Consider the following 14,572-nt stretch of genomic DNA (forward strand, 5'->3'; position numbering starts at 1 on the left):
TGAGCACACTGCAGTTCTAAGTTTTCTTACGACGGATGCTGTGTAATGTTTGACAATAAAGTTTATAAAAGGTTTTTGTTGTAATGATTACCATTACCCGAGTGAGAGGTGACTTTATTACCATATGTAAGACATGTGTCTTTGAATGTGTTCAGTTTCTAGTTGTCAGCTATTTTACCTCTCAAGTTCAATGTTGCAAAAAAATACATTTTTCCCCAGTAAACTTCCCACAATATCAGAAGAGTGAAACAGAATAGCTGTGGGAGTCACTCAGCACAGAATTCCTCACCTAGGCCAGCGACCTGATGGTTTTTTTTTTTTCCTTTTTGGCCCCTGTTTTATCTTTATTTCCTGTGTTTGCAATTAGCATTGAAATAATTTGTTGCTAATAACCATAAGATGGGACATACATCTAGTGCATGGGTGTAGACATAGATGGACCGTGGAGTCTGCTTTGTGCTTTCAGAGACTCAAGGAATACAGTCGGCTTCGGTTTGGTGAGCCTACAGCTGTATTTGTATCGTGTCTCAGAAGACACTCAGGTGTACTATTCATCGCTAGCATAGGATCAGCTAAAAAAGAAGGATGAATCCTTCTGAAAAAAATAAGTGCACAGGCAGGGGATGGCCATAGTGCTCCTTTCTGGCCTTGGAGCCGGGCAGGTTCTGGTTTTACTGCAAGTTGAAGCACAGGCTGGCGAAATGTATTTTGCTCCTCCTGGCTGCATTCAAGATTGCCGCAGTGGGTAGGGTTTGTGTAGTGGTCTCCAACATCCCTTTTTGCACTCGCTCTTGAGCACAAAGAACAGGAAAAGAGAGACAACCCATGTGGCATTTCCTTCTGTTCCAGGCCACAATATTTTCTCCAGTGATGTTATAATAGTTAGAGAAGAAAAATCTTTAAATATTGTGACTTTTTTTTTCAGTATCCTTACTGTTCCCACTAAAAGAAATACTGAAATAGGCGACAGAAGAGAATCCCTACAATCAACTTCTTGTGATGACAGAAAGCTCCACAGATCATTAAAATGCAGCTTAAGAAATAGTTTCACTGCACTTGAAACGCTACATCTAATTCTGTTGGTGTTAATACCGAAACTCCTGCTTATTCCTGTTATGGAAATCTGGTCAAAACTAGCAGCTTTATAAAAGGAAGTAGAAATCAATGGAGGAACAAAAAGCTATGGTAGATTTATCATTTTTATGTGTGCACAGATAGCAACAGATAGCAGTGTTTGATCTCTAATGAACACACAGGAATAATGAAGGGAGGCAGAGTACTGTACGTGCAAGGATGGCAGCGGCTCCTCCTCGGTGAAGAGGTTTCTGGAGGAAAAATATTTTGCATCCTTGCTTTTTGATCTCTACCAGAAGAACCTGTAAATGAGTTTAAGACACTGCAAACTGTAAAGCAAAAAAATTAAGGATATTTATAAGCCAGGACAGAATGTCACGATGGGTGCTGTCGCTTGTTGGCGAGGCACGTGCGGGACAGTCCTTTCAGTGAGACGCTGCCGCTCGCCGCAGCCCCGCGCTCGGGCATACCCCGCCGCAGGAGCCCGCAGCCCCGGCCACTCTGCCGCGGCCAGCGACGCGGGTTTCTCAGCTCGCCCTGTTTGGGGTGCGCTCGCCCTCCCCGCGTCTTCATGGGGAGCGTCTCCCTCGCTTGCTGACAGTGCGCACCCGGGTGCCGCTGTTACCGATACCGAGCCCGCTGCCCGTCACGGGCCTCGTTCCACCGCCTCTCTGCACGGGAAGCTGCTCGTTCCCGTCTGCCAACGAGACCCTGACGCGCTGACAGGCTGCGGTTGTGGTTCCCGGGTGGAAAAGCCCGGCGTTGGCCCCCAGCGGCGGCCGGGCCGGGAGCTGCGGGCCAGGACAGCCACAGATCCCCTCGGCGGCGCCCGGGAAGGGGGCGGCTACTCCGTGGGCGGGTACCGGCACCGCCACCCGCCCCCTCCTCTTGGCCCCGCCCCTGCCGCTTGCGCGCTCCCCCTCCGCCCCGTGCCTTTCCCGCGCGCGCCGCCGCGCTCCAGAGAGCTGCGGTTGCCCTGTGGGAAGTGACGGGCTGCGTCAGGCGGAAGTGACGCGCATCGCGTGCAGGCCCGGACCGGTGGGGGGGGCTTGGACAAGATGGCTGGATCCACAGGTCTGTGAGGGGGGCTGTGTGGGCCTGGGGCGGGTGCGGGACAGCGGGGCGCTGGGCTCCTGCTCGGGAGGCGCCCCCGCAAGGGCCGGAGCGGTCTGCTTTCTCGGGGAGTAGGGGGAGCTGCATTTGACGGGAGCGACCGGAGTGGGGAGGAGGTACCATCTGTACGGGGGGAAAGGGAAGCTACAGGGGCGCCGGGCCAGGTTGTGCCTCAGGCACCATCCCTCCCGTCATTGGGGCAGCGATACCCCTGCGAGAGACTGGCCTAAGGGATCAGTGGTGGGAGAAAGGGCTCCGGTGTCTGTGATGAACGTAGTGGGGTTCTGGAGAGAAGGAGGCTTTATCTGCTGAGAGACAGGAAAGGATAGATGCATGTGGTATAGGGAAGAGATGTCACTCGCCTGGTTAAAGTGCAGGAGAAAAAGATTTGTACTAAAGATTTGTACCAGCGCACCGTCTGGTGAGTATAGAAGTCGTGGTATAGTAGTATCTAAAATAAAGGATTGTCTCTTTCTCCTCTTGATGCAGGGGAAAAGGTGTCAGGCCTGTGTTGTGTTTTGGGGCAAAGGTGCTTCAGTTTGGTGGTGACTGCAGTGTGGTGGGGAAGAGGGGTGAAGCATCTTGATGTCTTTTACTAGACAGCCATTGGAGCCAAAGGGTCTCCCTTATAGGCAGACAGATGGGCAAAGAGCTGCAAATCATCCCAGAAATGCCATATCAGTAACCAGTATAGCGTGTGTTGAGCATTTGCATGGCAAAATATTACGGAAGGTGGTGATAAAGAAAAGGGCAAGACTATTGCTTCAAGTACTAAATGCAGATGTTTAAGAAGCACAATTATACTGTCTCAGTTTCATTTCTTGAGGGGCTTGACATATAAAAAGACCTTTCCCCAGTACAAAAAGCTGAGGTCTTCAGGGCCTTGTTTCCCCTTCTCTCACCCCTGAGACTTTATAAGTGGGATTGGCAGAGCTCAGGACAGAGGAATGAATTGACCTTGGTGGTCAGTCTAAGGTGAACGTTGGCCACTAATTTATTTCTGCTCCCAGTCCACTGGATCATTGAGGGATCGAGACTATAACGAAACAGAAGAAACTTCTGTTTATTGAAACTGATCTCTGTACCTTGCTGTTAATTCTGTGAGGAGAGCTTGGGCAGAATTTTGGGAGTAGGAGAGTCCTCTCCACTTGGTAATGTGGCTTTGGGGATGTGCGATTTACAGGGTGGAGTTTGGAAAGGTTACAACAAATTGTGGCATAGAACAGCTCTTGCAACTCTGTGAAAGAGCAGTCCAAAAAGGTACATTACTGCCTATGATAAACTGAGCTAGAATGGATATGTTAGAGAAACTTAAGTATTTACTTGGCTATGGATTACTGCATTTTATTTTGTTAAAATTTATTGACTTAATTCCTGGTGTCTAAGTTTAAAAGGATTTTATTATTGGTTTTATTATGCAGCAATCCCAAAGACTTCAGCTTATATCTGGGCTCTGGCCTGGGATTTCCTGTAATGCACAGGAAGTAAAGTTGGTTTAGGTCATGTAGATTGAGTATTGGCGTTTGGCATCACAATCCATTCAGTCTGGCTAGTGTAGAATATCAGTTACTAAAAATTTGTATGGTAAAAAAAGCTATTTGCTTCCTACAGGACATTCAACTCTATAAGAATTTTTTTTTACTAAACTTCCTTAGTTTTACTGCTATAAATGCTCTTCACAGTCTTATGTGTGATATTTTGATATCTCCTATATGCACTTACTCAGTACAGTTATTTTTGTCTCAGAAATATAGCCATGCCTAAAATTCAAAAAAAGTGGGAGATGTAGAAAACTATTTATACATGTATCTGCTCCAGACAATGTAAAGTGCTAGTACTGCATGTATGCATTGTTCAGGAAATGAAATCATTTTAGTAAAATGAAGTGAGCAGACAGAATCATCAACAGACCTGCTGGGAAAATTAGTCAGGACTTCTAAAGCAAAATACTTATTCCTGTAGAGAAAATACTGTTGGCTTTTTATTTGATATATGGATACATTTGGGGGAGGAGTGTGTGTTTGTTTTGTTCTTTCCACGTAGTACACAGAAATTTAGATTTTTAATAATTCACCCAGAAGAACTGCCATTGCCAGGAAGCTATGTTATACTCATTTATATATAACACGGAGGAGTGAAAGGGAGTGACTTGCTGTAGACATAAGATTTAACTCTGACTAGCTCTGATGAATTTAATCTGTTTTGATATAACATTTAACTTAATCCTTATTTATTTTGGAAAAAAATGAATGTTTTGGTTGCATGAAGTCCAGGAATTAAATTCTAGCCCCAAGGAAGTCAACAGCAAAACTTTTACTCAGGTCAGCTGTCTTAGTTTTATCCCAGAAATTCCTTTCCTGGGCTCACTAGTTCTTTGAGCAATCCTGTAAAAAATTACATGCCTTTAAAACCAAAAAATTTCATTTGAAAACAGCTGTTCTTAATGTGTGCTAAAGAAACTGTGTATATCAGCATTATATTGTTGTTGACTGAGTATCATACCTGCTTTCTAAAATAATCTATATTGACTAATTTTATATGTAGATATTGCATGTCCTAGAAATGGACATTCGTAAGCTTCAGTTTGATTAATCTTTCAATACTGCAACTCCTTCTTCTTGAAGATGGACCTAGGTTTATTGTGTGGGTATTGCTGAAGATCTGGGGAAAAACAAGTCAATTTTTTAAAGAGAACTGCTATTGTTGATATAATCACCCAATTTCGTATTGGTTAGCTGGAGATTTATTCTATTAATCTCTTTGAAAATAGAGATCAGAAGATACAATTAAACATAGTTTCAGGTTAAAAGGAATATTTTACCAAAGCATGCCACTTAAAATCTCTTGTGTAACTTGAGAAAAAGAAACCGATCAATAACATCATTAAAAGGAGTTAATTCAGGAGTTAATTTCTGCATTTCTATAATTTGGATTTTACTTAAAATTACCTTATGTGTATAGGATATAGATATAGCTATCTAAAATGTGTATGTTTCCTAAAAGCAGTGATCATGTCACTAAGTGGTTAGAACTTATGCGTGAAAAGATGGGAATTAAGGCAGCAGTGTCTAATACTGTGCTTTAAGTATGGGCTGCTAAAGCTTTTGTCTCCTTCTTCTTCAGCCCAGGGCTTCAGTAGCTTGGGGGAGGGTGAAAAGGGCTAAGTTAGTGAAAATTCCCCTTGGTTTGCTGAAACTGTGCACTCATGGGGAAAAAAATGGACTGACCTACAGTCAGCAATTATATGTGAGAGTCCTGATTTGCTTCTATTATATAGTCACAAACAACCTTTTTTGAAAGCGTGCTTAATGTCTTTGAAGGAGCACAGCTAGATCCCAAACCAGTATTTTTTCTGTAAAATCCATACTTCTATTTTTCAGATATTCTAATCTTCAAGGATGAATTGGCTTCTTTGTGTGACTTACATTGCCCATGCAAAAATGTCTTTCCCTTTCAATTTATATGTGATTGATTCTTTGAATAGAAACGGCACAATGCTCAATGTCAATGCCTTGTTTTCTTAACTTTGTTTTTTACTTCTATTTGCAAATATTTAGTGGTGGTGAAAGCAGTTCTAAGTGTGTGTGACTGCAGCTGTAGGGAAGCTGATGTTAAAAATGAAGAGCTGGAAGTGGTCTTGAGTGCATTCAGTCTAACTCCCTGAGCTGTGAAGCTGATACTGACTGTATCTTTCCTGGTGATTGGGGTTTTTGTTGTTGTTTTTGTTCTGTTTTTAAAGCTTTTTTTCCCCTGAAATCCTCCACTGAAAAAGATTACATAATGTGAGATAGGGTTTTGTAATACTTTCGCTTAAATCCTTTGCAACTCCTCTCCACTCCAAATCAAGCTCATGTCTGTCTGTCTGTTCTGTTCTTAGTGGGATAGAGATTGATGGATGACCATACCTTGTGTGGAGACTCCTAGGTACTAAGAGCCATTCAGATGAGTAATAAAGGAATTTATTCATAAGTAGGATGTAGAAGTAATGTTTTAAAAACTGTTTTTTTCCATATAGGAGATGGTATAGTTTAAGCTTTGTATCTAGAAAACTTGTGAGTTAAACTCAGCACAGGTAGGCTTCTCTTTTCCTCTGACCTGTTGGATGCCTGTTTCCTCACTCTTTTTTTCCCTTGTGGAGGAAATAGTTGTCTGCTTTTTATCTAGTATGTTTTACCTTCAAGGATGTATTACTCCCTCCCCTTTTCACTATTACACCTCCATCACATTGTTCACTTACGCAGAACCTGTCCAAGAAGTTAGTTTAAAAGCTGATCAGAATTTTACAGTCCACAAAGTTTGTTCTGTGTTAGCTCTGTAAGCACAGACTTCTTGAAGCTGCAAGTAATCAGACAAAACAAAAGAAGTAAAATACTGTATTCTGTGAGGCAGCAAGCACTCGATGTGGGGCATTTTTCCATCCTGTCCTATGCACAAAGAATTGCAACTGTGATTGTTCTGCCTGCTTAAAAACATCTTGGCAAGCCACAAATAATTTAGACGTGCTTCAGCTGGGTTGAGAACAATCTAGCTTACAAATGACTTTTAAACTATATATAGACCATCAGTTCTTTCCAACTTTGTGGCATATATAGGCAAGATATTCTGTTTCTTCTCAGAGCTTTGCTCGTACCATTTTCCTCTCTTTGTTGCTGGTATTTTACACCTCTGTCTTTAAATACAAGCCCCAACTTACGTCTTTCTGTTACAGTAGCTGTGTAAGAGTACGCTCACAGGCTAACCACCTTACTTCAGAGATAAAAAGTGGCCTACTTTGTAATCTTCTATTTGTTTAAGAGGTTGCTTGAAATTAAAGGACGTGATTGGGCATATTATTAAAGCCCATTGTCTAAACTATTCTGTACAATCCTGGAAAATTTTAGCCTAGATGAAGATACAACACACACAGTTTCAGGAAGATACACCTTTCAGCAGTTGGAGGCAGATGGTTCATACTATAAATCTAAGCACGGATGAGAAGGCTTCTCACGTGTGAGAAATAGGTTTCCAAGTCATATGTGTAGTTGGTGGAATTAAATTACATACCTATTTGTTAGTGTTTGTATTTTGCCTTATGGAAGGTTTTTCCAAAGGCAGTGTTGAAGTACGTGCTGTGAAACTGTTCAGCCTCATTTTGTTTAGAGGTCCTTCTTTCTCTCTCTCACTACTCTTTATGTTTTTTCCTAGACTATAGCTTGTACTTCTTCCTGCGCAAAATTTTATGTAACGTACTGGATCAGCTTCAGCTACTCATGTCACTTAGGCTTTGTTGTCTTGCTGTCTTAACTAGCCTGTGGGAACCTCAGCACAGACTGTGGAAAGGCGAGGAGGTGCTATGGGAAAAGTGTTCAAAATAATCTCCATTTAAGCTGTATTCAGAAGGATTTTGCTATATACTGTCCTGCCCAAAAGAGTGTTTTTCTTTGTATTTGTCATTTGGAAGACACTAATGAGATATAATTCAAACAATATTTTGAATAAAATCAGTACAGTGGTGCAAAAACTTATGGCTGTGAAGCAGTCAGACTGGTTCTGAATAACATGAGCTTGTTTTATAGCCTTTTCAAAAACGTGTGGTGCTTTAAGTACGCGACTAAATCATTTCTAGTTAGCATTTTGGAACAAATGGAACCTTCAACACTTAGAACTTCAGAGCTTTAAATTACTCCTTTATTTCAGCAGGATGAGAAGCTTCAACTAGATTTAAAAAAAATTGTCAGAAAAATGATGTAACATCTAGATAGACTCAGTATCCCCTTTTTAAAAAAATGTTGCATTAGATGTTTAAAATACACGAAGAAAGAAATCACCTCCTTTCATTGCATTTGTGACTATTGGTAACTGGATAGTTCGGTGCCTTTGAAATTTGCTTGAGTAAATCAAAAATATTTTCCCAATACATGTGAAAATAGTGTGCTTTCCTGAGGATACCAGTATGGTCTTAGTAGAATGTCCAGTTTTATTTGTATCACTCAGAACTTTTTCAAGGAAGAAATTGTAAGCTTTCTTTCTTCTCACTGAAGTGGAATATGTGATCATGTAAATATTAAACAATTTGAACCTTTGAGTACCATGGCATATAGAAAATAGCAGTCTGAAATATGACTGTCACAAAAATAATGTAGGAAAATAATTTAATGGCAGTTCTTGCTACTAAATATGTGGTGATTGGTACATTTGCTGATTATATCCATAAGTGTATGCTTATGTGTATAACTGAAAGAATAACAATGGATCACATTTTTTGTTTTACCTAGATAAAGGATCTTTACGTTTTCAACTGTGGGTGGGTGCTGAGTCATGTTGTAAAGGACCTTCATGCAAGTCTTAGAACAACTGTTTGCTAATCAATGACTTGTAACCCGTTTTAGACAGCTTTACAGCTTTGCTAAACTAAATCCTTGACGCTACTCTTCTTATCTGGGTCACACATTGTATTCTTACTATTAAAGCAGACTCTGTGAAAGCCATTTCATGACGAGATGTTGGCCTCTGCTGAGTTCCTCTAGTGTCCCACTCCTCCTGTCCCTTTATCTGAAAAAAAAAATTATGTCATCATACTTTAAAAGATAGCTTAAAAAGTAGGTATTTGAAATCCTTTTTCCTCTTTGCCAACACAACCTCTGGTTTAAAGTGAAACTTTCAAAAATTGAGTCTATCTGCCATTATACTTACCTTTCCGTTAGCCTTTTTTGCCTTTATATAGCTTTATGTTTTTAATAGTGGGGTTAATTTGTACTAAGCAAGTTTTCTTTTATCTTGTGAGGAGAGAAATTGGAAAGGCTTCTTTGTTTGATAAAATCTTGATTCCTTAGATTATTAAATCACAGTTAATATTGCTGGTGGTTTTTGAAGTGACAGATATCTTTTCTAAACCCTCTTTACTGGCTTCCTGCTTTACATTGTTTTGTACAAAACTGAAATAGTAATAAAATTCTCAATTTGCTGAGCATCACAATGTGTCATTTTTCATAATCTTATCACTTCATATACTAAAACATATGGGAAGATAGTTGAGCCATTTAATCTCTCATCTGTGTTTCATTCAGTGGTTGCCTATAAAGAGTTAACTTTTAAACCCGTAGTCAGCCTGTGCCTTTCCACCCTTCACCAAAACAGCCTGGATATCAATTGATGAGCTGTTTAGTGACTTAACTGCTTAATTCCTGTATGGTTTTTCTTATGGTTAGGCACAACTGGACATGCAGTATCTGATGTAACTGAACTATGAGTTAACAGTGGTCTTGTTTAGAACAAAAAACTTGCACTTAGGTATAATTTAGACTTATAAATATATGCCATTTATATTGGTGCAAATTTGTAAAATTAGCTTTAAGCAATTTACACCCCAATTTTCTTTTAGGACTGCAATCTAGTTTAGTGGTTTTTATACTATACTTTTCTGTTGGTGTGATAACTATTGTTTGAGGTTTTTTTGGATGAGATATCTTAATTACTTAAAACATTATGTGGGAGCTTTTCAAGTTGTGTTTTTTTTTTTTTTTTCTTTTTTTAAACTAAGAACTTGCTTATGCCTTCACTGTTTTGTAGTCTAACAACATTTATATCTGTAGTGGAGCAAGCTTGTTAATTAGTGCGATTTATATGAGCACCATTAGTAATTCCATGCCAGCAACTGTACGCGAGATGATTGTATTTGCATGAAAATGCCAAGATAGAGTGAAACAAGCTGTAACTGTTGTTGCATCCTTGCTAACAAAGTTGAATCCAGTTGGAGTTTCTCTCAGATCTGAACTATATTCTGTGTGTGCACATATCCAGTCTTAACTACTACGTGTGCATCTGTTCACTGACATACGTATGATGGCTTTTAACGCTTCTTTACTGTTGCACCTTGTACAACTGTAGGACCTTTAGGATATTGTTGCTACATAAAAAAAATCAGGAGAGTGAAGAGGGTGTTCTTTTTCGTGAGTGCAGCTGGTAAGATGTATGTGAAAGGTAAATGAGAGAATTGGATACCACCAAATGCTTCTGAGGTAGGCTCAGCCTTGAAAGTGGGAGCTGACAGGTGGTGGACCGTACTTGTGCTTATGGCCTTTCCTTTCCGAGTTAGTAGTCTGCCTGCCCCTAAACGTGCAAGTGTTCCTTTGAAGACCTGTTGTACTATGTTGGGCAGCTGAACCCAAAGTATGAGACGGGGTTAAGTTGTATTAAATGCAAATTTTAACACAGTGCAACTAGAACTCTACTGAAAAATCAGGTCAACATGCAAATACCATTCTGTTTAGAATTTATCATTTTTGATTATTATTGCTAGTACATAACTGACAGTGTCTTAATGTTGTGAATATGCATAATGAAATTGAAAGTAAGGGGAAAAAATCTGCTTCTGTAAATCTATGTCCTACCTTCAATGAAATTACTGGTTCTTTTAAACGCTAGTGTTTGTGCCCTACCCTAAAGATATAAATACCCCAACACCCCTCCAGAGCTTTTCCCCTCAGCCAAAATGTGCATGCTGGGTTGCAATAAATGACTGAGGCTTCTGCTGCATTAACATGGTTTCTCATTAGCTGCCTTCTTAATATAAGCTGTATATGGAATGTTTATGGCTGTGGCTAGACTCAAATATAAAGGAAGTTCCTGTGGAAGTTGTTTCATGCAGCCTAACTTTAGTTATGAACTGTGTCTGTTAAGTTATCACCAAATGTAAGATTTCACTTAAGTGAAATAAATAGAAATTATCACCAGTGTAATTCTGAAAAGGAATGTTACTTCAGTTAGCTTTAACCAAAAGGTAGGTTTTAAGATGAAGGTTTATAACTTTCACACTGCTCTGACTGTGTCTTGGCTCCTGCTCGGAAATGTTCCTCAGCAAGTGACGTATCTTCATAAGAAAAAACCAAAACCCGGTGAAATACATACTTTAACTTCAATGTTCTTAATAGAATTGCACCTCCTTGAAGTCTTCCAACCTGTGTGCTTTCAAATTTTTTTTAATTTTAAATGTTGTAAAAGGCAAAAGAAGTTAACCAGTTACAGAGCTCTTATGTAGTCAAATACATAATATTTTATATAAAAATATATATAAATATATATATATAATTTTAGTCCTGCAAAGAAATGGAATTGGCCATTTGATTATTACCAGCTCTGTTGAGTACAGACGATTTCTTTAATTCTTGCGAGATGGCAGTTTTCTTATGTTTAGGATTGTAGCAAAACTGGCTCTAAATTATGATAAACATTGAACACGTTGAATAAATGGCCACTTGCTATATGTGTCCATTGATGTACATCTATTTACCTGAGCTGTGAAAACTTACATGCTTCTCATCTTTTTTTCTTGTTAATTCCTGAAGTTAGTCATCTCATTTTGTTTGTTTCTTTCTTTTGGAATGAATAATTTCCTTTCACATGGAAATGGATTTTTACCTGATTATGTCAGACTTGTTTTTCTTCTTGAACTTCTATTCCTAGAAATTTTCCACGGGTAAGCTTAGTTAGGTTAGTCTTCATGAGTCTGCAGATCTAAACTGCTGTTGCTTACAGCTTTGCCAATTGTGGACAGTAATGACAAGGCCCTCTTCAATGAATCTGACACAATGCACACTTTAGACACTAGCAAAATGGAGAAGAAAGCATTCAGGATCACTGTTGTTTTTGAGGGGTTGCCCGTGATTAATTTTGGAAGCACAGAGTGCTTACCGAGTCTCTGTTATCTGTTGTCTTTCTGTATCGTCTGTCTGTACTGAGTGGCTTTAATAAAGTAAGTCCTTCTGTATTCTGTTATCATTGATAGAAATGCATCTATTTGTTTTTATGTGACAAAATCCGTGATGACTGGAATGTTCCTGTGGAAAATATTATACTTGCGTTATAAGGATGTTTCATCCATACATGATAGAATTGCTTAATACCTTATTCACCGTCCTGATCAATGTGTATGGGCCACATATTGCTGCTAAATACCTTCATTTCACCATTTAAGATAACATAGTACTTTCCCAATTTAAACTCAAAACTGTTAATGCAGAATATTTTATTGCCCGAATTTCATTGCTTCGGGACATAGTTGCTGAAGGAAAGTAGAGAAAAATAATGTATAGTAAATGTAGCTTTATGAACAGTACTGATATACAGAATTATGAATTTGAGTTTCACTGAAGTGTATCGAAACTTGGTTGGAAAGCATTTCAAAGAAGTGGGATGTACCCATAATTCTAAGAAAGCAGAAGTTTCAATTAACAGAAATGTCAAGATATATCAAACCCATTTAATGAAGATACAGTTTTCTCAGCGCAGGCTCACTGTACATTTTGGTAGCTCATGGTTGGGTTGATTCACAGATTGAGTTCTGCAGCAGCAACTGGATGCTTTCGTAGTTACTGGAAAAGCATGTATTGCTTTTCACTGAAAATGTCTATTTGCCTTGAACAAGAATCATGTTTTCTTGGTTGTTGGAAACAGTGCTTTTACTACGTGTGTAGTAACATTCTTGATTTAAAAATAAGATGTTCACTATTGAATTGCTGTATTCCACTACTAACAGTAGCGATGGAGTTCTTTTAGAGACAAAACTCCCCATGTCCAGCTTTGTTAGTAGGCAACTTATTAGAAGTACTGTAATGGTTTTTGGAGCTAGGTTACTGTGATCATCCTCAGATAATTATAATGTAATTACAGTAAACCTGGTAATACTTCTTGATAGTAGGCTCCTGATGGTAAGTCAGCCATTTTTTTGGTGTGTATTTGCAGAATATTTTACTAGGCAAAAGAGTATGTGATGTGAGCAGGGTAACTGGCAAACAAAAATATAGATCATGTTTTTTAAAAAAAAGCTTTTTCAGAGAAGAGTGTCTTCCAAAAATGTAATTCCACAGGAATATTTTTTTCAGACAGAATAGATTATGTTAGCATTTCACATGCACTAGTGCTGTTTCCTGTCTTTTTTTTTTTTTTTTTTTGTATTTAAGGCTTTGGTTGGTTTATGTTCTTTTTGCGGGTGTGTGGTGTGTTGCTGTTGTTGTTAGTACAGTACTTCAGTTTCTTGCTTTATTTTGTCCAGAGCAAGATGACTTCTGAATTGTTCAGTCTGAAAGGAACCTGTCATTTTCTATGTGTTTCTCTTTGGAATTTTTTATTTCTTCCCCTCCCTGCCCCAGGAGAAATAGTATTGTGGCTTAGATTTGCAAGGCTGACATCCCTTCCCTGTCATTAAAAAATACTTATTTTTGTGCCAGCCTGAAGCTGTTAAATGGGGATTGAGAGTTTTTGTTACCAAGCTGTAAATATTTTTTCAATTTCTGTTAGCTGGAAGTCAATGGGCAAAAGATAACTCATACATTCAAAATTGTTTATACTACAGACTTTTCCTGTCATAGCTATCTCAGTCAGGAAGAATAGCATCCCTGACGCTATCCTAGCTGTGTTAATGTATAATTTACTGATATAATTTTTCTTGCGTCTATATTAAGATTTGTTTTTATAGCTGTGTTGGGAAGGATGCTCACAGTATGGGGTGTACTGGTATAACTGTGGTAAAAGGCTCCTGGTATGGATGTAACTTTCAGGAGTGATTGAAGCCAAGAGCTAAGGAAGATTTTAAGAGAAACTGAATGTTAGTATGGATATTGTAATAGACAATTACTATAAAAAATTGTTTTGGATATAACAGAAAACCTCACACTTCAGGCTCTGAGCCAATCTATGAAAAATTAGGGTTATGGCTCCCTTTTATAAGCGGCAGGGAGAAGAACAGAGTGTAGATTATCCCTCTCTTGCCTGTTACATGGCAAAGAATCATTTGATGTGCAGGGAGCTTGGACTTCCAACTGTATTTGAAGGAGTGTGTCCATGTGAATTGTTTAGAAATGTGATTTAGTGTAGCCAGTGTGGTCTGTCAAATTTAACATAAGTGCAATTGTGTGTTCTGTCTTGATGCTGATTAAATCTCTGTACTAGTGGGTGATCTGGCATTACCAGCTGTGGAACTGTGTCTTGACATACTAGCAAGAGCTGGTCTATCCAGGCAATTCCCCTTTATTGCTCCAATGAAAGTTGTTGGTCCTCCTGAAGGATACTGAAGATTCCGCTTTTTTTTTTTTTTTTTTTTGTTGTTTTTTCAGGTTATGCAGATTCTGGATAAAAGCATAGCTGTAACTTCTTTTCTAACCTGTCCTGTGAGATAGTGTACTTCTTGCTTTTATTAATTTGGTGGTTTAGAATGGGATGTCTGAAGTAGCTCCATATGTATGAAAGTAGACCCTCCTGCTTAATTTAAGTCTTTATTTACTGATTCTGCTTTTATTCTTTTCTCATTGTTCCAAAGTATTAAATTCACTGTTAATTTCACGAATTTCTAATAGGTAACAGTTTCTGTAGTCCAATTTCATGATTAAATTTCTAAATTAAAAACTATTGG

General features: G+C 38.9%; 1 protein-coding gene across 2 annotated transcripts in view; it reads left to right on the forward strand.

Moving 5' to 3' along the window:
* Positions 1 to 2,039: 2,039 nt before the first annotated feature.
* UBE2V2 (ubiquitin conjugating enzyme E2 V2) overlaps positions 2,040 to 14,572 on the forward strand; it is a 28,582-nt gene continuing 16,049 nt past the window's right edge. For both annotated transcript variants that reach the window (XM_068396620.1, XM_068396621.1), the window contains exon 1: positions 2,040 to 2,148. In XM_068396620.1, coding sequence (XP_068252721.1) covers positions 2,133 to 2,148 — 16 coding nt within the window. In that variant the 5' untranslated portion in view covers positions 2,040 to 2,132. The remainder of the gene's footprint in view (positions 2,149 to 14,572) is intronic.

Source organism: Nyctibius grandis, chromosome 3, assembly GCF_013368605.1.
Source record: "Nyctibius grandis isolate bNycGra1 chromosome 3, bNycGra1.pri, whole genome shotgun sequence".
In the NCBI taxonomy this organism is placed as follows: Eukaryota; Metazoa; Chordata; class Aves; order Nyctibiiformes; family Nyctibiidae; genus Nyctibius; species Nyctibius grandis.